The sequence below is a fragment of the Onychostoma macrolepis genome, chromosome 10 (genome assembly GCF_012432095.1).
Source record: "Onychostoma macrolepis isolate SWU-2019 chromosome 10, ASM1243209v1, whole genome shotgun sequence".
Taxonomy (NCBI): domain Eukaryota; kingdom Metazoa; phylum Chordata; class Actinopteri; order Cypriniformes; family Cyprinidae; genus Onychostoma; species Onychostoma macrolepis.
In genome coordinates this window covers 22,146,207-22,171,232 of record NC_081164.1, presented here as the reverse complement: position 1 = coordinate 22,171,232, position 25,026 = coordinate 22,146,207, and the positions used below count along the sequence as shown (strand labels likewise).

The 25,026-nt window shown below is 35.1% G+C and overlaps 2 protein-coding genes and 1 long non-coding RNA gene across 5 annotated transcripts in view; 2 read left to right on the top strand and 1 right to left on the bottom strand.

The window, feature by feature from the left end:
• The window catches only part of grk5 (G protein-coupled receptor kinase 5), a 28,477-nt gene extending 6,640 nt beyond the window's left edge, over positions 1-21,837 (bottom strand). For 2 of the 3 annotated variants that reach the window (XM_058788525.1, XM_058788526.1), the window contains exons 1-12: positions 12,839-13,062; positions 8,661-8,759; positions 8,317-8,429; positions 5,675-5,752; positions 5,408-5,505; positions 5,232-5,324; positions 4,287-4,350; positions 4,036-4,176; positions 2,244-2,434; positions 2,093-2,130; positions 995-1,084; positions 109-317 (exon numbers count right to left, since the gene is read on the bottom strand). In XM_058788525.1, the coding sequence (XP_058644508.1) occupies positions 109-317; positions 995-1,084; positions 2,093-2,130; positions 2,244-2,434; positions 4,036-4,176; positions 4,287-4,350; positions 5,232-5,324; positions 5,408-5,505; positions 5,675-5,752; positions 8,317-8,429; positions 8,661-8,759; positions 12,839-12,890 (1,266 nt within the window). In that variant the 5' untranslated portion in view covers positions 12,891-13,062. Of the gene's footprint in view, positions 1-108; positions 318-994; positions 1,085-2,092; positions 2,131-2,243; positions 2,435-4,035; positions 4,177-4,286; positions 4,351-5,231; positions 5,325-5,407; positions 5,506-5,674; positions 5,753-8,316; positions 8,430-8,660; positions 8,760-12,838; positions 13,063-21,804 lie in introns of those variants that run through there. The other variant, XM_058788527.1, reaches the window with a different exon arrangement.
• Positions 13,913-24,425, top strand: mier3a (mesoderm induction early response 1, family member 3 a). Its single transcript, XM_058788528.1, has 13 exons — positions 13,913-14,007; positions 15,090-15,114; positions 15,358-15,503; positions 16,403-16,537; positions 17,351-17,471; positions 17,596-17,669; positions 17,856-17,925; positions 18,221-18,363; positions 19,484-19,565; positions 19,660-19,754; positions 20,087-20,214; positions 20,869-21,014; positions 21,817-24,425. The coding sequence occupies exons 1-13, from the start codon at positions 13,999-14,001 to the stop codon at positions 22,236-22,238; spliced, it is 1,596 nt and encodes a 531-aa protein (XP_058644511.1). The 5' UTR covers positions 13,913-13,998; the 3' UTR covers positions 22,239-24,425.
• Positions 14,018-14,651, top strand: LOC131547838 (uncharacterized). The gene is made up of 2 exons (XR_009273028.1): positions 14,018-14,298; positions 14,407-14,651. It is a non-coding gene; the product is annotated as an uncharacterized LOC131547838 (long non-coding RNA).
• Positions 24,426-25,026: the final 601 nt, after the last annotated feature.

Genomic DNA, 25,026 nt, shown 5'->3' with positions numbered 1-25,026 from the left:
AATAGAAAGTAAGACCTAATCAGACCGAGTGGTAGATTAGATCAGATCATATCAGTGAAATCAGTGGAGGATTGTACTGATTCAACGGTGCATAAAATGCAGCCTCACACTTTTGCAGATGCATTTGGTGTCCTCGTCGAACTTCTTCCCATAATTCTCGATCATCTCCAGAACTCGCCTTTCCATCTCCTGCCTCGGCAGTCGTTCCTTGTGGTTGCGGAACGGAGGATTTCCGTCCGTCATCTCGTAAATTAGACACCCGAGTCCCCACCAGTCCACACTTACACTATAGTACGTGTTTGTAATGACTTCTGGTGCTGAAGATGTGAAAAAATATGTTAAAAAAATTATTTTGCATAAAGAAAATTAAATCTAATGTAGGACTATTAAGAGCTTTTATTATTATTATCGTGAAATCATTTTAATGCTGATTAAACATATTTCCTCCTTGTTATCATTACTTTAATGTAATGCAAATCTTGATGGTCCTAAAAATAAATTAAATAATATTTCTGTTCAGCAAGCATGCAATAAATTGATTAAAAGTGACAGTAAAGACATTTATAATGTTTCAAAATAATCTATTTCAAATAAATGCTGTCCTTTTGAACTTTCTATTCATCTGTGAATCCTGAAAAATACACTGTATCAGTTTCCAGAAAAATATGAAGCAGCACAACTGTTTTCAACATTGTGATAATAATCAGAAATGTTTCTTGAGCAGTAAATCAGTATATTAGAATGATATCTGAAGGATCATGTGACACTGAAGCCTGGAGTAATGATGCTGAAAATTCAACTTTAATCAAAGGAATAAATTACATTTTACAATATATTAAAATAAAGAATAGTTATTTGCAATTGTAATAATATTTGACTATATCACTGTTTTACTGCAGCCTTGGTGAGCAGAAGTGACTTTGTGCAAAAATAGAATATATATATATATAATTTTTTTAATGTCAAGTATAATGTACTAAGATGATTTTCATACCCATGTATCCCACTGTTCCCACTCTGCCCTTCACAAGTTTTTCTTCTGGCAAGATTACGGCTAGTCCTAAATCAGAGATCCGAATGTGACCTGTCAGAAAACAGGGACAGATGGCAAAATTATGATTAACACAACATCATCTAACAGCTAAAAAAAAAGAAAAGAAAAAAAGGGGGTGGGGGGGATTTCAGTTTTTAAATCTTTCTAGGCTAAGAACTAAATACCTGGAAGGAAAAGTTCCTGATAACAGTTCTATTCAACTCATGGCGAAGACTGACACGGAAGCGAAGAAATTTTTGAAGAAAGTCGTTATTTTTATTTTCTTTGCGCTTTCTTGGGCTATTTTAACTAAATTAAACAATATCTTAATTTGTGTTTCAAAGATGAACGAAGGTCTTACGGGTTTGGAACGACATGAGGGTGAGTAATTAATGACAGAATTTTCATTTTTGGGTGAACTATCCCTTTAACTATGAAAGCCTGTTTATTATTATTTCCATTCCATGAAATAAAAAATAAAAAAGGTAATTGCGACTTTTTTATCTCATAATTCAGAGTTTTTTTCTTCTGATATTTTATATCTTTAATATCTTTTGTTTTTCTTGCAATTTGGAATTGTTAGCAATTGACTTATCATTGCAAAAAAATAAATAAATAATAAAATAAAATAAAAATCAGAATTTTGAGAAGAAAAAAAACAATGACCATTTTACCTTTTTTTATTTTGTGATGAGATAAAAAAAAAAAAAAATTATCTTTTTTATTTTTTATTCCCTGTTGGAAACAGAGTTCCATACTTAACAGTGTCACCAACATTTGGCAAAGACTCTTCAGTATTTTTAAGGTCACTGTATTTAAAAGTCGGATCAGAATTTTATGCAACAGGATAATAATGTCACACAGAACAAAGGTTCAAACTGACATGCCCTGAAGTGCTTTAATTTCCTCATTTATGATAATGAAAGTGATTTTGGAGAAGTGTTTCCTGGTTGATTATGCTAAAAATAGACAGTTTAGGGAAATTTTTGATCCTGAAGGGAATGTTACAAAGCTTGAATGGGCAGTTAACATCTTGTTTTTATGGGGAAGTTCACATACCATTATCATCCAGCAGAATGTTTTCTGGTTTTAAATCCCTGATAGAAATGAAACAAAGCATGTAATTATGAGACAGGCTTGATCTGTTTGGTTCTTCCTCACAGGTAGATTTCTGGAAACTCTGTCAAGTGCGTCCAGCGCATTAACCTACCTATAAACAATGGACTTTTTATGAAGATGGCTCAAGCCGCACAGGATCTCAGCAGCATAAAACTGTACTCTTTCTTTGTTGAGCCCCTCGGTGCCCATGTTATAGATGTGAAACCTCAGGTCTCCTCCGTTCATCAGCGTCAGCACCAGGCAAAGAACCCCTTTCGTCTCGTAAGCGTATGCTAAACTGACCTGACACATTCAGACAGCAAAATCACACAAAACAGCTCATAGTTCATTACGAATTCAAAAAGGAGAACAAGAATAACAAAAAATAAAAGAAAACATTTTCTTACAGAAATAGATTTTTTCTACTACATATATATATATATATATATATATATATATATATATTGCAGTTTGACTTAATTCTCAAATTCTCTTCACTGTAAAGGTCATTGCACACTGAGTCTGAAATTTTAGTCCGAAATTTCAGCGTTAAAAATAAATCGACCTATATATATATATATATATATATATATATGTGTGTGTGTGTGTGTGTGTGTGTGTGTGTATGTTAAATGTTTGATAAATATTAAATGAAAGAAGTTTTTGTTTACATTATATATGTATGAGTACTGTTTATTTATTATGTATATATAAATACACACACATTCAGTATGTATTTTGAAATAGATTTATATATACATGTATATATATATTTATATTTATATTATTATATATAAATATATTGAATATATAAACATAACATATTATTCTTAAATATATACATGCATGTGTTTTTATTTATATATACATAATAAATATACAGTACTCATATTATGTAAAAAAAACTTTTATTTTGGATGCGATAATCCAACTGCGATTAATCGTTTGACAGCACTATATATATATATATATATATATATATATATATATTGCAGTTTGACTTAATTCTCAAATTCTCTTCACTGTAAAGGTCATTGCACACTGAGTACGAAATTTTCGTCCGAAATTTCAGCGTTAAAAATAAATACGACCTATATATATATATATATATATATATATGTGTGTGTGTGTGTGTGTGTGTGTGTATGTTAAATGTTTGATAAATATTAAATGAAAGAAGTTTTTGTTTACATTATATATGTATGAGTACTGTTTATTTATTATGTATATATAAATACACACACATTCAGTATGTATTTTGAAATAGATTTATATATACATGTATATATATATTTATATTTATATTATTATATATAAATATATTGAATATATAAACATAACATATTATTCTTAAATATATACATGCATGTGTTTTTATTTATATATACATAATAAATATACAGTACTCATATTATGTAAAAAAAACTTTTATTTTGGATGCGATAATCCAACTGCGATTAATCGTTTGACAGCACTAATATATATATATATATATATATATATGTGTGTGTGTGTGTGTGTTTGTGTGTGTATACCACACACACATTTATAGTCTTCATTCTTAATTACTAATATATCTATATTCTATATTTTTATATGTTTACATTCTTTTAGGTCTATATTTCTCATACATACACTGTGTAAGTTACAATAAAAATTCTATAAAAATAACATACATATAAAAGCTATATAAAATAGCTATATATATACACAAGTTATTTTTATACAGTATGTGTATGAAATTATATACTTTATATAGATTTTTTATTGTAACTTCTTTATATATGTTTTAAATATATTTATAAAATCTTCTTTCTTTTTTTGATTTTGGAGTGAAATCTGACCTGAACCTGTTTTGTGAGATTCAACGAGACTTGGTTACTGATAATAATCATAAATCTCACCACAAATCTGCTGTTGACCCGTTCTAGAATCTGTTTCTCATTGAGGGCCATGGCTTCTCCTCTTTGCTTCTTAATGCGCTTCTTCTCTAGTTTCTTACACGCGTACATTTTCCCTGATGCTCGGGACTGATACGCACACACCTGGAACCAGAGGTGTCACATTACACTTTCCTCTTTATTTCTATTATAAGCTTCTGTGGGTATGATTATCTTCTCCAGATTAAAAGAATGGCTACCAGATTTGGTCTCACCTCTCCAAACCCACCCTTTCCCAAAACTCGGTACTCTCGAAATATGTCTCGTTTGATCGGGCGTCTGCAAGGATGAAAGAGATGTCATAGTTTGTTCAAAACATTTCCTGAAGGAAACAGCATTGCTTGTGATGCTTTAATAATGAATAGTTAATGATGAAAAATGAAAATTTTCTGAAAGTTTACTTAGGCCATTCAAGATGTAGATGAGTTTGTTTCTTCATCAGATCTGGAGAAATGTAGCATTACATCACTTGCTCCTCTGCAGTGAATGGGTGCCGTCACAATGAGAGTCCAAACTGCTGATAAAACCATCACAATAAGTCCATCACCACTCCAGTCCATCAATTAAAGTCTCAAGAAGTGAAAATCTGTGTGTTTGTAAGAAACAAATCCATGTATTAAACTTCAAACGGTTGCTTCTCGCTAAAATACGAGTCCATAATCCATAACGCTTCCTGCAGTGAAAAATCAACATATTTGTTTAGATCTGTTTTGGCTTGTAAACGGTGCTTGATCTGTGCAGATTTCTCTCCTGATTCAAACCAGACGACTTTTTCACTGGAGGAAGCATTATTATGGATTATAGTCTCGTATTTTAGCCAGAAGCAAAGGTTTGAAGTTAAAAACGTCTTGATAGATTTGTTTTTTTTTTACTAACACGCAGCTTTTCACTTCTTGAGACTTTAATTGATGGACTGGACTGGAGTGGTATGGATTACTTGTGGATTATTGTGATGATTTTATCAGCTGTTTGGACTCTCATTCTGACGGCACCCATTCACTGCAGAGGATCCATTGCTGAGCAAGTGATATAATGCTAGATTTCTCCAAATCTGCTGAAGAAACAAACTCATCTACATCTTAGATGGTCTGAGGGTGAGGACATTTTTAGCAAATGTTCATTTTTTGGTGAACTATTCCTTTAAAACGATTCACACTAACCTCTCCACCATCTTCCACTGCAGGAATCGGTCAAAGTACATGCTTTTCTGATACTCTGCAAATGGAGCTCCACTCAGATACTCATGAAGTGCCCTGCAAGACCCAAATGCATGTCACATCAATACTCACAGACACACATGTACAGATGCATTGATAACCAAACTTGAGGAACTGACTTTTGGCAGCAGCTGAATATATTTTCAGAAGCTTTGAGCTCCAGATTGCAGCTGCTCTTCTCAAGTTCCCTGTCTACAATCTCACGCACCCTAGAGGACTGAACACACACATGAGCGTGAAAACACCTTCCTTCAGGTGAGACAGTCATGTAGCCCCTTTTCTTGTAGTTTAGACCTGTTAGTGACATTTTTTGCAATAACTGCAATATTATGTTTTGATTATCAGATTGGAAATGAGGTGAAAGGAATAAATGAATGTTTAAAAACCTGTGAGGTGAGATATTTGTTGATGAGTTGTTTGCCAATGTTCTTTCTCTTGTCATCCGGTGTGACCTCATATTCCGCCTGACAGAGTAAAAACATTTATTCACTAATATTAAAAAACTGCATTTCACAAAATGTAAAATAGATAATCTAGTATCAGGTCATGTAAACGTTCATATACACTGAAAATAATTTGATGTATGATTCTTTTTCACTCAGAAATTGCAGTTCAGTTTCACAAATAAATGGCAAGCAGCATGTTGTTTCAAATGTGTAACCGATGTACTGAGTAATATTAATTAACTGCATGTACTTATATGGTTAGGGTTAGAATTAGGGTTTGGTTTAGGGCTCCTTGCATGTAATTATGTATAATTTATTTTTATTATAGTAAGTACATGTAACACATGTAACAAGGACACCTTAAAATTAAATTAAAAGTGTTACTGTATTTTCTTGTAAAATGTATTCCAATAATCCTTCTGTTGTTTACTTTGAAAAATCATTTCAATTAGACCAGGGGCTCTGTTTTTGTCAGCCAAAAAACCCCACAAAAAACATAAATAAATAGTGTGTGTGTGTGTGTGTGTGTATATATACAGTGGGGCAAAAAGTATTTAGTCAGCCACCAATTGTGCAAGTTCTCCCACTTAAAAAGATGAGAGAGGCCTGTAATTTTCATCATAGGTATACCTCAACTATGAGAGACAAAATGAGAAAAAAAAAATCCAGAAAATCACATTGTAGGATTTTTAAAGAATTTATTTGCAAATTATGGTGGAAAATAAGTATTTGGTCAATAACAAAATTTCATCTCAATACTTATTGTTATATACCCTTCTTTGGCAATGACAGAGGTCAAACGTTTTCTGTAAGTCTTCACAAGGTTTTCACACACTGTTGCTGGTATTTTGGCCCATTCCTCCATGCAGATCTCCTCTAGAGCAGTAATGTTTTGGGGCTGTCGCTGGGCAACACGGACTTTCAACTCCCTCCAAAGATTTTCGATGGGGTTGAGATCTGGAGACTGGCTAGGCCACTCCAGGACCTTGAAATGCTTCTTACGAAGCCACTCCTTCGTTTCCCGGGCGGTGTGTTTGGGATCATTGTCATGCTGAAAGACCCAGCCACGTTTCATCTTCAATGCCCTTGCTGATGGAAGGAGGTTTTCACTCAAAATCTCACGATACATGGCCCCATTCATTCTTTCGTTTACACGGATCAGTCGTCCTGGTCCCTTTGCAGAAAAACAGCCCCAAAGCATGATGTTTCCACCCCCATGCTTCACAGTAGGTATGGTGTTCTTTGGATGCAACTTAGCACTCTTTCTCCTCCAAACACGACAAGTTGAGTTTTTACCAAAAAGTTCTATTTTGGTTTCATCTGACCATATGACATTCTCCCAATCCTCTTCTGGATCATCCAAATGCTCTCTAGCAAACTTCAGACGGGCCGGACATGTACTGGCTTAAGCAGGGGACACGTCTGGCACTGCAGGATTTGAGTCCCTGGCGGCGCAGTGTGTTACTGATGGTAGCCTTTGTTACTTTGGTCCCAGCTCTCTGCAGGTCATTCACTAGGTCCCCCCGTGTGGTTCTGGGATTTTTGCTCACAGTTCTTGTGATCATTTTGACCCCACGGGGTGAGATCTTGCGTGGAGCCCCAGATCGAGGGAGATTATCAGTGGTCTTGTATGTCTTCCATTTTCTAATAATTGCTCCCACAGTTGATTTCTTCACACCAAGCTGCTTACCTATTGCAGATTCAGTCTTCCCAGCCTGGTGCAGGTCTACAATTTTGTTTCTGGTGTCCTTTGACAGCTCTTTGGTCTTAGCCATGGTGGAGTTTGGAGTTGGACTGTTTGAGGTTGTGGACAGGTGTCTTTTATACTGATAACAAGTTCAAATAGATGCCATTAATACAGGTAACGAGTGGAGGACAGAGGAGCCTCTTAAAGAAGAAGTTACAGGTCTGTGAGAGCCAGAAATCTTGCTTGTTTGTAGGTGACCAAATACTTATTTTACCGAGGAATTTACCAATTAATTCTTTAAAAATCCTACAATGTGATTTTCTGGATTTTTTCCCCCTCATTTTGTCTCTCATAGTTGAGGTATACCTATGATGAAAATTACAGGCCTCTCTCATCTTTTTAAGTGGGAGAACTTGCACAATTGGTGGCTGACTAAATACTTTTTTGCCCCACTGTATATATATATATATATATATATATATATATATATACACAGTCATGGCCAAAAATATTGGCACCCTTGGTAAATATGATCAAAGAAGGCTGTGAAATTTAATCTGCATTGTTAATCCTTTTGATCTTTTATTTAAAAAATTCACAAAAATCTAACCTTTCATTGGATAATAAGAATTTAAAATGGGGGGAAATATCATTATGAAATAAATGTTTTTCTCAAATACACGTTGGACACAATTATTGGCACCCCTAGAAATTCTTATTCCCATTCATATTCACAATTTTGAGCACTCCAGGGTGATTATGAACATGAAATTATCCAGCCATGGCTTCCTGTTTCACAGAAATATAAATAGGAGGGAAAACAAAGCCCAAATTCCCTTAATCATCCATCACAATGAGAAAAACCAGAGAGAAACAATGAGAAAAAAAATCATACCGTTTCATCCAACAGGTCGATGCAGTGCTGCAGATCAGATTTAACTGCACAGAAAAGACGGAAGAGCTGTTTTCCGATGGGCTGTGTGACACACAGACTGTAATAATCTCGCTCTGAATGACAGAAAATAACAGTGCATTCATGCAATTAATCGCAAATATATTATTGCAGCTTAAAAACAACAATCAGGACACTATCTAACATTATTAATTTGTAGTATTGATAATTTGACGTTTTCCCAAAGTTATGGTGTCTATATGCACCACAGGATCTGTGGCACTGTATATAAACTCCACTGCAAAGAATTAAAACATTATAAAAACTAAACATGAACTTCTTCTCACCGATGCTTTTCTCTAGCTCTATGCACTCGTTTATGTGCGGGAAACACAGAAATTCATTCCATTTTCGACTCCTTCCTTTGCGGTTCCCACCGTTGCCTACTGCACCGTGGAAGAAAGAGAGAAACCGAAAAGACTTTTACAGCTCAATATAATATGAGAGCCTACAAGGAATCAAATTCAGAATGATTTGTCTTTTATGTGTCATTCCAAAATTATTCATATGAAAAAAGACATTTAGATATCACGAAATAACACAGTAATTGTGTTTCCATGAAATATTACAAATTAAATGGGTACATTTAATTATTGGTTTCATCCTGATTTAGATTAGCCACCCATAAATGTGCATTATTGAAATTATTAGTAATGAAAACTTGCTTTTCATTATAGGATTATTATGCTTAATTAAAACTAAAAACATTAAAAACAGAGAATAAAATAAACGAACTAAAATAAAATAAAATCAGTGTACAATAAATACTATTATGATGTAAACATATGTGAGTGTATGTAAAAAACGAAAATAAAACTTGAAATGAACTATAAAAACAAACATGAGAAAAACACAGAACAACAATGCTAAAATTAAAATATAAAAATAAATGATTTACAGATTTACAGTGAGGAAAATAAGTATTTGAACACCCTGCTATTTTGCAAGTTCTCCCACTTAGAAATCATGGAGGGGTCTGAAATTGTCATCGTAGGTGCATGTCCACTGTGAGAGACATAATCTAAAAAAAATCCAGAAATCACAATGTATGATTTTTAACTATTTATTTGTATGATACAGCTGCAAATAAGTATTTGAACACCTGAGAAAATCAATGTTAATATTTGGTACAGTAGCCTTTGTTTGCAATTACAGAGGTCAAACGTTTCCTGTAGTTTTTCACCAGGTTTGCACACACTGCAGGAGGGATTTTGGCCCACTCCTCCACACAGATCTTCTCTAGATCAGTCAGGTTTCTGGCCTGTCGCTGAGAAACACGGAGTTTGAGCTCCCTCAAAGATTCTCTATTGGGTTTAGGTCTGGAGACTGGCTAGGCCACGCCAGAACCTTGATATGCTTCTTACAGAGCCACTCCTTGGTTATCCTGGCTGTGTGCTTGGTCATTGTCATGTTGGAAGACCCAGCCTCGACCCATCTTCAATGCTCTAACTGAGGGAAGGAGGTTGTTCCCCAAAATCTCGCAATACATGGCCCCGGTCATCCTCTCCTTAATACAGTGCAGTCGCCCTGTCCCATGTGCAGAAAAACACCCCAAAGCATGATGCTACCACCCCATGCTTCACAGTAGGGATGGTGTTCTTGGGATGGTACTCATCATTCTTCTTCCTCCAAACACGTTTAGTGGAATTATGACCAAAAGTTCTATTTTGGTCTCATCTGACCACGACTTTCTCCCATGACTCCTCTGGATCATCCAAATGGTCATTGGCAAACTTAAGTCGGGCCTGGACATGTGCTGGTTTAAGCAGGGGAACCTTCCGTGCCATGCATGATTTCAAACCATGACGTCTTAGTGTATTACCAACAGTAACCTTGGAAGCGGTGGTCCCAGCTCTTTTCAGGTCATTGACCAGCTCCTCCCGTGTAGTTCTGGGCTGATTTCTCACCTTTCTTAGGATCATTGAGACCCCACGAGGTGAGATCTTGCATGGAGCCCCAGTCCGAGGAGATTGACAGTCATGTTTAGCTTCTTCCATTTTCTAATGATTGCTCCAACAGTGGACCTTTTTCACCAAGCTGCTTGGCAATTTCCCGTAGCCCTTTCCAGCCTTGTGGAGGTGTACAATTTTGTCTCTAGTGTCTTTGGACAGCTCTTTGGTCTTGGCCATGTTAGTAGTTGGATTCTTACTGATTGTATGGGGTGGACAGGTGTCTTTATGCAGCTAACGACCTCAAACAGGTGCATCTAATTTAGGATAATAAATGGAGTGGAGGTGGACATTTTAAAGGCAGACTAACAGGTCTTTGAGGGTCAGAATTCTAGCTGATAGACAGGTGTTCAAATACTTATTTGCAGCTGTATCATACAAATAAATAGTTAAAAATCATACATTGTGATTTCTGGATTTTTTTTTTAGATTATGTCTCTCACAGTGGACATGCACCTACGATGACAATTTCAGACCCCTCCATGATTTCTAAGTGGGAGAACTTGCAAAATAGCAGGGTGTTCAAATACTTATTTTCCTCACTGTATGTGTGAATTAAAAATTTTTTTAATGTAATAATCTCTTTTAGAGTACTTTAGCCATCCATAACTGTGCGTCCTTCAAAATTTTCAGAAATACCAAAATGACACCTCCCTTAAAATATATTCATGAACAATAATATTTATGTTTATTATTCGAAGTTCTTCAGAAGGTGACTTTTGTTGTTGACAAAAAGTTAGAAATGCAATACACTTATAGCCACTATAGAAACGTTTGTTTTGGAAACATTCTGAAGCTTTATTAATCACACACATGTGTGTGTGTGTGTGTGTGTGTGTGTGTGTGTGTGTGTGTGTGTGTGTGTTTGTTTGTTTGTTTGTGTGTGTGTGTGTGTTCTGTTTGAATGACGGTTTGTTGACAGCAAAACCGAAAAGAATCCATGGCATCCTCTACTATATGAGCCTGTGCTAAAAATAGCAGTGGGAATGAAGTTGTAGAAGCCACAGATATCAGATATGAGAGGACACACCTTACGAATCCTTCACACAGACAATACTCTTCACCACACAAAAAACTACAGCTTTTATGTGAGAAAGTGTTAACGAATGACTTGTACCTGTTCACTTGAGCAGTCAGTGCTGAAGAACTAGATGTCTAGTTGTAAAGTTGACAAAACGTGACAGGTTTTGCATATTTGGAAACAGCAACTGAATCTATTTTTAGCGCACAGATAAGTTGGATTGCTGACAGGCTTTTAAGCGCAGCGAAAGAAGTCAGACCTGTTTGTGATGCAAGGCCCGGGTGACGTCAAAGGCATTGTGTGTCTGGTTTTGTTTGAGGTCAGAGTATTTCAGGTTAGAGGTGCAGGACAAACGAAAATATGTTGAATGTACTGTTTCTTTTGCTCACGGCAACAGGGACCTCAACCGAGCACTGCAAAACATCACAATTTTTGGTTTTGCCCAGTGTTTTGAAGTGTCCACTTGGAACATTAAGCATAAGACATGCTTATGCTGACATATAATGAAAACAAAAAGATTTTAGGTAAAGTTCATATGAATGTATAAAGGAAAAAGGATATCTTATAGGTCCTGTACACTGTTGAAAAATTATTTTTTTAAAAAGTAAAACTAAGATTCTTTGTAATTAAAAGTGAAATTTACTAGCGATCTTTGAGTGAAAACTGTTTCTGCATCAAGCTATTTTATTATTTTTTATCACAATCTTGTCTTCACTGGTTCATATTCAAAGAAATGCAGTGTGGATTTATTTTTAAAAGCACTTACAGTCTCATAAAAGCATAGTAATTGTTAAATAATCAGCAGAATATTGTTTGAAATTGTTTTAAATGTTACACTGCAAGACATGTTAACTGCCCAAAAGTATTTTGGTTACCCATAAAATGTTATTTTTATTTAAATTTGAATGAATTTACCCTTTACTGTAAAAAAAATTTTTTTTTCCCTTTACTGAAAAAAATTTTTTTTTTTTCCCTTCACTGTAAAAAATGATTTTTTCCCTTTACTGAAAAAAATGATTTTCGAGTATTGAGTACATTTTACAAGAAAATACTATTTCAGTCTCTCTACTTCAAAATTTCAACTTTAATTCAATGCGTTGCTTGCTGTTTATTTGTAATTAATTATGAAATTAACTCATTAATTGTGAAATTAACTCTTTTTTTTTTAATGTACACAAACAAATTTGGTGTAGAAACAATTTTAATTTAGAAATTGTTAGTAAATTTCACAAACAATTACAAATAAATGCCAAGCAACAAACACATGGAATTGAACATGAAAAAACTGAAATATGTTCTCATAAAACACACTCCAATAATCTTTTTTACCTACTTTGAAAACTATTTTTTACTGCTTACAATCTGTTAAAAATACTTTTAAAAATGTTTTATCACAGTATATTTTTTTATACTGATTCAATGTGCATTGTTCCTAAAAATCAATCTCTTATTCAAATGTATAAGAAAAAAAAAACAAGCAAATAAATATTCATACCTTCTCGTGCTTTTATAAGTGCACAGTTTGCCACCATTGACTCAATCTCCATCTCTGCAGTTGATGAAAGTCAACCAAAAGTTTGGGATTTCTGCATTTACGACTGATTTTTTCCTAAAGTCCACTGAATTATTGCATATTTAGTGAGGCAATTATTCATGCACTCCGATTCTAAAGATGACTTAACATCCCCTGTGTGCTTTAATAATGTGCATGCTGTCAGACTGAAGCCTTCAGTGACAAATGAGAACTCAACTTTCTTGTTCTGCTTTCACCTGCAGCGTCGCCCAATCTTGTTTCACCTGTACAGGTAAAGACTCAGATGTGTCACCGGCAGAAATAGTGACGTTACAGTTTCAGGGATTTTGTTTAACTGCAGGAGGAGATCTCATTTAAACTGGCATTAAAAGACATGCTTGTGTTTTTAGAAAGCCTTTTTATGATAAATGCAATCCAACAATACTGTATATTGTGGCATATAAGGTATTAAATAACTTTCATAGCCTAATTATGCATCATAAATTCTGAACAGAAACAAGACAATTCATATTACATTTGCACCATTTTCTTAAAAAAGTAAATGTATCACACTAGTTTCACTTCAACACTCTTTGGAAACTTTGGAAACTGTGTTTAACAAGTAACTGGCGCCACCATCTGCTCCATTAACATTAAACAGATAGACGTATGATGTAGAATTATAAAGAAAGATGGCAAGAAAACCCGTATGCTTTAAAACAAACTTATTTTCCTAAAGATTTTTGTTCGAAATAGACAATATGGATCGTTCCTTTAAGTAAAAGCATTGCACTTACTGAAGATGATTCTGACAATTTGCATAATCTAATACGCGTAAAAATAAATAATAATAATAAATAAATGATAAAAATAATTATATAAAATAATAATAATAAATTACAACTTAATATGTGTATTTTCAATACATCCTAATGAATTCTCAGGTAATGAAAGCCATTGGAATACAGTATTTCGACGTCAACCAGCTCGCTCCTAGCAGCCAATCCCGTGCCCTGCTCGCCGTGCGTTTCAAACGCGTCAGCCAATCAGAGCGAACCAGCAGGAATACGCTCACGCCATTGGTTCGCAACGTCAATCCGGGCTCCGTCGTAAAGCCAGTTTAGTAGCCGAAAGGTACCAAGATGGCGGAGGTAAGTTGGAAAATAGGGGGAAGGCGTCATATTTTGGTCGTTAATTTCTCTTGCCACAATCTATTAGTTTGGAATTTCTATATCTGATTATATGTAATAATGTCTTATCTTTGGATAAAGGCTGGTTTTGTGGAGATACAAACGGTTTTGGCCGTCATAACGAGTGTTTAAAACGTCGATAGGGCCTCTTTTAGCGTCGAGCGTTCCGATATTTGGCGTCAGATCTCACTGAGCCGCTAAAGCCTCCGCGAGCGTCGAGCGCGCCGCGATGGTTAGTTAGTCGTGAGGCAGGTAGTTTATTTTATTTCGCCATTTTTCATATTTTTACTTCTCTGTTATTGTCGTTTTTTCGACTGAATACTGTGTGGTTACAGGGTGATTTCTTTTTCATTGCTGCAGTAACGTTACCGGATTGATGCTGTGAAGTGACGACATCAAACCATTTATTTATTTTTTTTTTTAAAATAAAACATGTATTATTTTATAATTCCTCATGGCTGTATTTTGTTTAAGAGACTCGGGACCTCTGAATAAATACTAAATATTGCTTTGACTTGTTAGTGACCCTCACAAACTGCTTCTGTTGTATATTCAGTGTATCATTTTCAAATATAAATTATGTTAATAAAACATACAAATTTTGAGTCATTTCTTTCTTTTTTTTTAATGAAAAATATTTGTGCATTTAAATATTTTTATAGTCGGTGACAGTTTTAGTTGATTTAATTCTAATTCAATTTAATTAACGTTCATTGGACTGTCATGGGTGCGAAACATATTATTAATATACAAGTTACGATTCATACTCTTGTTACTTACAAATAACTACTATGATAACAGTACTTTAAAGTGAGCTTTATTACAGTAAAACTGTGGTGATATTATTAGCTGTCACTCTCATCAAAACAAAAAACTTAACAAAATGACTAAGACTTTGAAAACTTATTACACATTTTAAAATGTATCCCATAGTTTTGCAAACATAACAATTATAGCCTGTGGAAATTATGGTTAACCACCATTCTTCATTATACTGTAAATTCCTTAAACATCTCATGTATTTTTTCCTTTTGCAATTTCAGGCTTCCTTGGGAAGTACAAGCCCAGGTAAATTTTCCTCTGAATTTATTTGATAATGTCTATTTGATAAAATTATATATATATATATATATGAATGCACATAAATTACATATGCGAGCGTGTGTATATATATTAGTATGTTTGTAATGTACATAATAAATATAATTTAATACTACATTAAATATATAAATTATCCATAAATAAATATATATATATATATATAATATAATTTTTATTTTTTTAATTTATTTTTTTATTTGATCTTTTCAGTTGGCTCTTTGTCATCGGAAGATCACGATTTTGACCCGACGGCAGAAATGCTGGTGCACGATTTTGATGATGAGCGTACGCTAGAGGAAGAGGAGATGAGGGAGGGCGAGTCAAGCGGGAGCTCGGAAATCGATGATCTGGAGAAGGTTTGCCTTGTTTTTTTGTTTTTTTTTGTCCACCACACATGTCAATTTCATTTGGGGACTGTGATTATTTTATAGTGTGGCTAATAACAAATATGACCAGGCTGACATTATCAAAACAAAAATTGTGTACATTATCAGTGTATTACCGTATTGACCCGAATATAAGACGACCCCCCTTTTTCCAGATGTACCTTTTGGAAAAAGGCTTTTTGAAAACCAAATATTTTTCTCTCTCTCTGTAAAACACATTTTTTCTTAAATTATTTTCATATTGCATATTTTTCCTATTTTGATTTTTGTTTTAAAAAGCATGGTAAATACTGGTAAAATGTACCAACAATGACATTGAAAAATATACACTTTTTGATATACCATAAAAATAACAGGTAGCCCATATGAATTATATAACATTCAGGCTATCCATCTCATAGTAGCCTACCAAAATTTTATTAACAATAGAAGTGAATTCTTATTGTAGTCTTCAAATCTGGGTACTGTCTTCTGTTTTAAAATCACTTACAGAGGAAGTTTAGTCCCATCAGGCTAACATGACAGTCACGACTCATGCAGCTGTAAGCTTTTTTTTCTTCTTTTGTTTTCACTCGCGATCTTTACGAAACACATTACATTACATATTTCATGGCACACTCGTTTTAAGCGTTTGGCGCCACCTATTGTTGTGGTTGTATTATTGACATGTCAAAGTCTAGACCCTGAATATAAGACTACCGCGTTTTTTCAGATGTATTTCCAAGAAAAAAAACATTGTCTTATATTCGGTCAATATGGTGATATTGGTTAATATTATCCAGCACTGATGACATCGCACATATTGTGCGTCTGTAGTTTTCTGAATTGTCTGCAGTGATAAACCGTTGATTTAAACATCTGTCTCACAGGAGGGGAGCATGCCGTTGGAAGAGCTGCTGGCGTTGTACAGATATGAAGCTGCAGACAGTACTGTCGGAGGGTCGAGTGCGGACAGTTCATCTGTAGAGCTGACCGATGAGCTGCCCGATATGACGTTAGATAAAGTAAGTCACTAAAGTATAGATGGTTTTAACAAGATCTTCAGATTTATTGTTTTTTTTTGGATGACTGGCTTCTTCAAATACACACAGTCAGTCAAATTTGGAATAATTACGATTTGTTTACAAAGTGTTTTGAAAGAAGTCTCTTCTGTTCACCAAGGCTGCATTTGTTTGATCGAAAATAGTAAAAACAGTAGTATTGTACAATATTATTACAATTTATGATAACTGTTTTCTGTTTGAATGTAAATTAAATGTAACTTATTCCTGTGATCAAAGCTGATTTCAGCATCATTGCTCCAGACTTCAGTGTCATACGATCCTTCAGAAATGATTCTAATATGTTGATTTGCTGCTCAAGAAACATTTATTATTATTATCAGTGTTGAAAAATGTTGTGCTGCCCAATTTTTTTGTGGAAACCATGATACTTTTTATTTTTCAGGATTCTTTGAATAGAAAGTTCAAAAGAACAGCATTTATTTGAAATAGAAATCTATAGTAACTTTGTCTTTACTGTCACTTTTAACTTATTTAATTCATCCTTGCATAATAAAAGTTCGTAATTAAAAAAAAAAAAAAAAGTACTTGCCCCAAACTTTTGAATGGTAATGTATCACGGTGTCCACAAAATTTGAAGCAGCACAACTGTTTTCAACATTGATAATAATCAGAAATGTTTCTTGAGCAGCAAATCAGCATTTTCTTTCAAAAACATAAATTCGTGATTATTCCAAACTTTTGACCTGTTGAGTTTGTACATATATAATTTTACTGTTCATTGACATTGTTACATGTCATCTTTTCTTGTAACAGGAGGAAATCGCTAAAGATCTGCTCTCTGGAGACGATGAAGAAACACAATCTTCTGCCGATGACCTCACACCGTCTGTGACGTCACACGAAACCAATGATTTCTTCCCCAGGACTCTTCGCTGTAAGCACATAGACGTTGTTTACCTTTGCTATCACTTACAAATGTGCAGTCTGTCCTCCAGTTTCCATTACGTGTCTGATTTTTTTTTTTTTTGTAGCGCTCAATTCTGTCATTTGTTTTCCAGCGAATGCAGTTTACGATGGAGATAAAGAATCTGAGGGTGAGGATGATGGTTTGAGTCCTGAAGACTCTCGCAAGGTGAGGATGATAACTTATTAGATGTTTTTTCTATAGGCTAGGCTTTGTTATTGTAGTCTAGAGTCAGATATAATAGATTATTTAGTCTTATTCAAAGTTTGAGATTAAAAGGGGTTGTTTCCTATCATTTATGTATGTCGGACAAAGCTCAATTAACATATATTATATTAATTTGTGTTTTCACAGGAGATCATGGTGGGATCTGAATATCAGGCAGAAATTCCTGCTCTCACCTGTTATAATGACCATGAAAAAGGTGAGTCTTCGATATTTAAATGGAGTGAGTGCAGATTTGAGTCAGTGTTTACATGATTCAGATGCCACCAATGTTAAATACAACATGAAATGGTGTAAACATTGTTTACATGTGTCTCTTAGTGAAAAATAATGTAGGGTGAGACTTGAGTTTATTCATTGGGATTTGATATGCTGAAAAATGTCATTGAAATAATTTTTCACCATCTGCACAGTTTTCATGCAAGCAGAAAATCTGTTTTTTGGAGATGTAGAAAAGCATTTTGATGCAGGTTTTCCTTGAATGTGTTTTTCAGTTTACGCAGAGGAAGATCAGCTGCTTTGGCAGCCGGATATCTTACTCGAGTCAAAAGTCAAAAGCTTCTTGCAGGACGCTCTGAGTGCGGATGGAAAGTTGAACGGAGATGGCAAATGTTCTCTGGTCAAAGACAACGAGCAGGTGAAGATCACAGATCTGTAGTTTTACACAAAACGAACACATTAGTTACACCTGATGGGCTGTTAACTGTCCACTTAATAGATTTGGTAACACTTTACAATAAGGTGTAACATTTTTTAACATGTTAATGTATTATCTAATGTTAACAAACACAACTTGAGATTTTAATAATGCATTAGTAAATACTGAAATTAACATTAACTAAGGTTAATAAATACTGTAGAAGTATTGTTCATTCTTAGTTCATGTTAACTAATGAACCTTATTGTAAAGTGTTACCAAAGATTTGACCGAACACTTCGACACTCATAGTGCTGTTATTAATAACACTTAACCCTGTAAAGTCAGAATTTTTTTTAATGAACAGTTTATTGAAAATGTACTCAAATTCTAAAAAAAAAAAAAAATGGCATGTGTTTTTTGAGGCATCAGACTTTTATGGCTCATATAGTCTGATATAGTGAGAATATGGAGGGGAAAAACAGCTGAGTTTTATTAAGAGGCCCAAACTGAGCAAAAATAGGCAATTTGGTGCAGATTCTTATTTTTAAATGGCCAAAAAGTGATGAAATTCTGATGCTTGTAATGTAAATCAATGAGATCTAGGTAAATCCATGAGAACAGTATAGCAGATACTTACATAAAATGATATCAATATCACTCTATATCTCCAATAATATGTCTTAGTAAGATGAGATTGAAATGATCCAAACATATAATGCAATGCAATCCAATGCTGTTTGAGAGATGAAGAAATAATCGCTACTCAGAAGATGTGAGATATTTTGGAGGCTTGGGAAGATCATTCCTCCGCTGAGGAACAGTGAAAGTAAAGCTTCTGGAAACAAACGTTCTTACATTCACTTGATAAGAATCAGTATTTCAAGATTTGACAGCAAAAAGACATGTGACGCACGAGTTGAAGGTGGACGTTTGTACGATTACAGTAAAACAGCTTTTACTTGTTAAAAAACCATCAATCAGATGACAAAATGTGATTGGATGGGAGATTGTGTGCAACAGGTTTAACAGCAAAGTTTTGCTCATGTTGATCATTTAGAGACCTTAGAAAATGTTCAGTAGGTTTTTTAGGGTTAACTAACCTGTTTGTTTTCTCCAGGCTTTATATGAGCTTTTAAAGTGTAACTACAACGTCCAGGAAGCTCTTGAACGGTATCGCAGCAACGACAAATCCTCAAAGGGTAAGTGGAAATATTGGCGTAGTTCTGCTTGTTTTGTTATAGTAGGCTTGTTGAACTGAGTGTTGAAAAATAATTTTGTGTAAATGTTATTTAGACGAGATGCTCCCGTGGTCTGAAGAGGAATGTCGGAATTTTGAACATGCTCTTCTGTTGTACGAGAAGAATTTCCACCTCATCCAGAAACACAAAGTAAGATGCCGTCTTTTCTCCTGCATTTTTGATCCTAAACACTGTTGTCTTAGATATTTAAATGCAGTTTTGAGTCAGTATTTACATAATTCAGATATCATTCATGTTAAATACAACATGAAATTCCAGTACCATATGCTTTTCTATGGCAAATAATGTAGGGTTGGTCTTTATTTTTTCCATTTGGATTTGATCAGTTTAAAAAAAATGTCAGTCTATAATGTCATTGAAATGATTTTCCAGAGTGTCTTTATGCAAGCAGAAACATTGTTTTGTATCATATTGCTCCAATAATGCTTGATTATTAAGTTGCATGTAACTTTTCTTCCAAGGTCAACACACGAACGGTGGCAGAATGTGTTGCGTTTTACTACATGTGGAAGAAGTCCGAGCGATTCGACTTTTTCGTCCAGCAAAACCGATTCGGGAAGAAGAAGTTCAGCAGTTATCCTGGCGTTACGTGAGTTTCGTAATGATCTTCTGTTGAGTGGATGTTAAAATGTTCAGTGTGAATAGGGTTGGGTATCGTTTGACTTTTATCTATTCCGATTCTTATCTATCCCCAGTTTCGATTCCAGTGTGGTTTAAAAAACTGTAGTCAAACATTTAGATATCTATTTATTCTGTCTCTTTTTTAAAGCATTTAATTGCTGTTGAATATTATGATTATATCTTGTGTGCAAGATAGAGCTGCATGAATCTGGATAAATTGAGACTTTTTTTTTTTTAAATGGAGGATATAGTTCTCTCACAATTCTGAAGAATAATAAATATTAGACAACTAAACAAAATCTCATGGAATTTATGAATGGAATGATTCAGTGATTCACTTAAGATTTACTTGTTTCATTACTGGGTGAATCAGTGGTTTTGAATGAATCTCTTGAATGAATGCTACATTTTTAACAGCCCCTATTCACCACCCAAAAAAAAAGATGTGCGCACAGGAATTGATAGGTGGAATTGAAATTTTAATCTTATAACAAGTATCCGATTCTGGAATTGGAATTGATTTTTCAATTCCCAACCCTGAACTTGATACAAAGTATTAGATGTTTTTCTTAGTGAGCCTAGCCCAGTTCTCCTGAGCTTTGAAGGCTGATTTCCTCTGCAGGGATCTGATGGACCGGTTGGTGGATGAGGCCGAGGGTTTGGTGGATGGATCTGCTTCTGTGTGTTCCAGCAGCAGCGGCAGGATAGAGCCTCCAACCGAACAACAGCTCAACCTGCTCAACTCCATCACAGCCAGTGACCTCTCCGGTACGTTACTAAAGGTTTTTACACAGGCTTTTACTTCATTACTGTTTTAATTCTTTGAAGTCAGACTATTAATGTATAAGGCAATAAGCCATGGTATTACAGTAATGCTTAGTGTGATAATAGGGACCTTAAACTTTAGTAAAGTGACTGTAATGAACTGCTTGTAGTGGCTTATTGATTTTATACATAACTGTTTATTTCTTTTGATTATTAAAAAAACTAATATATTTAATATAAATTATTTTTATATATACATTAAATATTATAATATGTAATCAAAAGTAATTACAACTATGTAATTTCTTTTGAATAAGTATTGTAAAAAAAAAAACAATCAGCTCACATTAATTTGGGGGTCAAGGTTTTTTTTTTTTTTTTGGAAAGTAATTAATATTTTTATTGATCCAGGATACATTAAACTGATCAAAAGTACCAGCAAATACATTTTTGTTTCAAATAAATGCTGTTCTTTTGAACTATTTCTGTTTATTATAGAATCCCGAAAAAGTATCATGGTTTCCACAAAAATATGAAGCAGCACAACTCTTTTCAACATTGATAATGATAATAAATATTTCTTGAGCAGCAAATCAGCATATTAGAATGATTTCTGAAGGATCATGTGACACTGAAGACTGGAGTAATGATACTGAAAATTCACAGATAAAATAAATGACATTTTACAACATATTCACATGGTAAACAGTTATTTTAAATTGTAGTAATATTTACCATTTTTCCCTGTATTTTTGCACAAAAATGGTGAGTAGACGAGGAGTCTAACTTTTACCTCTTCCTGCAGCGCTGACTAGCACGGTGGCGTCGGTGTGTAACCCCGCAGACGTGAGCTGTCTAGACTCCTACAACTTCTCCTCGCTAGACGGGCTGCACCGCGGACCCCTGAGCCACGAAGAGCCACTCAACTACTCCAGCAACGGAGACGGAGACTGCCTCAACCTGCTGGAAACCGGCTTCTATCACTCGGACCTCGGCCAGATCAATGTGTGCGGCGAGGACTGCGAGCGGCCCCCGGCCAAGCGGCTGAAGATGGGCCTGTCGGAACCCTTCATAAACGACAACAGGAGCATGGGTGTGGATTTCGAGGGCCGCACGCACCACATCACAAGTGCCAAAATGGCGGTTTCAGTCAGTGACTTCGGCGAGGCGGGCAGCTACATGGGAGCGCACACACTACATCAGCACACGGCGCTACAGTCGGAGTAACACGAGCGCGCCAACTCTCACGGGACTAGCTGCAATCCAACATGTACATATTCCTGCGCATATTTGCTTTATTTCGTTTTCCTGATTATATACGTGTGTATATATGTACAGATTGATTCTTTTTAGATCTTTTTTTTTTTTTTTTACTATGACATCAGTGATGTCTAATTGTACAGACCTAAATCTTGATTTCTCAAGAGTTAATACAGCCATTTATTTTCCAGTCTTGAATTTTTGGAAGTGTCATAAACGTGTCTACGTCCGAATACTGTGGAAAACTGAACTGGCATACTTGGGCCGAGGGCAAGGGGTTTTTCTAAGCCATGACGACTGGCTGTGAGCTCAGCCTCTCCTGTGGTTCCCATCAGTGTTTACTCAGCTCAGCCTTCGTCTGAACGGCATTTACGACCACTTTGTTTCGTTTCGCACCATTTTGAGCACAAGAACCCAGAAGTTCAGCCCTGGGAGATTTTCTGCTATGTTGGCGGACTGCAAAAACAAGCCTACGAACAATTGAAAGTGGTTCTAGCAAATATATAGGCCCTAAATACAATAGAGGTATTACGACATGTGTGTGGTTTTAAAAAACAAAAACAAAAAAAATTTCTACTTCTACGCATATTTATTAGTGTTCCTCTTGCTTTAGCAGTTGGCGTTTGGCGTATTTATTGCAATGAAGACCATTGGACTGCATCATGGTCGTTTTTGTTTCCCGAAATGGTTGTGATATACTGGCACATGTTTGTTTTTGTTTTTTTGTTTGTTTTTATTTGTTTGTTTCGATATTTCCAGATCACTATTTATTGAAAAACCGTTTTGCAGGGATTCCTCGCCGCGGGAACAGAACCGGTCCGCAGTTTTACCCGTCTGTTCCCTTCAGTGACCGATTATGCAACGTTGTAAATGATTTTTCTGTTCATCACTGCCCGGCACGGCGTTCGTTTGCTGCAAGCACTGACCTGACGTTTATCTATGCATCGAGAATCGCTTACAGATGAAACGGATCATTTCGGACCTCGTTTGCTCTTTTTTCCAGCTTTTCTGAGTTGTACTTTACATGCTCTCGTATGGCAATAATTTGTAAATATGTACAGATACCTGACATACCTTCCTGTTTTTTGTTTTTTTCTTCCTCGGCAAACAGACTTCAACTTGAAGACTTGCTTTTGAGTCTGCTTATGCCACAAGAATGCCTTCTCAACTTCCTTTACCGTTCGTTCTACGCTTTTCCTCATAAGAGATTTGCTTAAGAAGAGAGTTATTTATTTATTTATTCACTCAACTGCAAGTGGGTGTAGTGTGTTAGCGTTCTGTATACGAGTGAAATATGGCGTCCTCCTCTCCGCTGGAGATGAAGGGCCACCATCGTCTTCACAGGAAGTAGCGGCGCTAGCTGAATGTACAGTATTATCGCATCTTAGGGATTTACTGAACTCGAATGTCTCTCGGTTAAGGCAGAAGCCCGGTTTGCAGTGTTGCCTTAACCCTCATTCAAAACTTGCATGTTGCATCGACCTGGAAACGCTTGGGAGGGTGATCTATTGGACGGCTCGTGCTGTGTCTGTAAAATCGTGTTTCCTCGTACCTGCGGCCAGAATCCTCCTTATTATTATTATTATTATTATTATTTTTTGTCTTGACATACTTGAAGGATGTGTATTGGTCGATTTAAATACAATATTCTCCAATTCAGTCCTGTAGGTTGTGCAATTCATTTCTTCTGCCCTCCAAGAATCGAAAAGAGCTTTAGGAAATTGTGTTGGTGCAGTAATTTATGTCCAAAGTTTGTATAAAAAAAAAAAAGTTAATGGCTTAAAATTGAAATTGTAATGTAGTAATGGTTGTCTGCTTCCAGGGAAAAAAATGTACATTGAAAAACCTTCCCTTATCTTTGGAATGTTTTATGCTTTAATTTGTTTCATATTCAATCGGTTTTCATTCACTTTTATGCTTTTTGGAGGGGGGAAAGTTGCTAGGTATAGTTCAGTTTTTCGACAAATTTTGATGTAATACAATTATAGTGTTAAATAGACAATCAAACGGCGATTAATATTGGAAAAGGAAATTTTATCATTCTTAATGTTTGTACATAGACACTGTTCTTGTTTCGTTGGTTTTATTTTGTATTTTATGTTGTACTTAACTGGCAAACCGTTCCAGAAATAAAGTTCTGGAGATATAACAGTGTTGATGAGTTTATCCAAATACTTGATCAAATTTGATGCCTCTGGATGTTTATTTGCAGTAATAATGCGTCATATAGGGCACAGTTTAATTATCTGATAAAAAAGTTTGATTTACCTTCCTCCTCTTAAACTTCTTTTCATAAACTTGTGATATGCTAATTTTATGGAAAGCGGAACAGATAAGTAAACGTCTCAGGAAAACTTTAGTTTTCAAAGCAGATTTTCTTTTACAGAAACACATCAGAACTTACTAAGTATTTGACTTTGAGTTGAGACACTACGGGTAAAATATTAAAGGAATAGTTCAGGAATTAAAGGAATAGAAATGTCTTTCCATCACTTGCTCAGCAATGGATCCTCTGCAGTGAATGGGTGCCGTCAGAATGAGAACGGTTTATAAAAACATCACAATAATCCACACCACTCCAGTCCATCATTTAACATCTTGAGAAGACAAAAGCTGTGTGTTTGTAAGAAACAAATCCTTCATTAGGATGTTTAATGTTGTTTCTGGCTAAAATATGAGTCCATTATAATGCTTCCTCCAGTGAAAAAGTCCATCAGCTGTTGTCCTCACATTAAAATTCACCCACATATTTGTT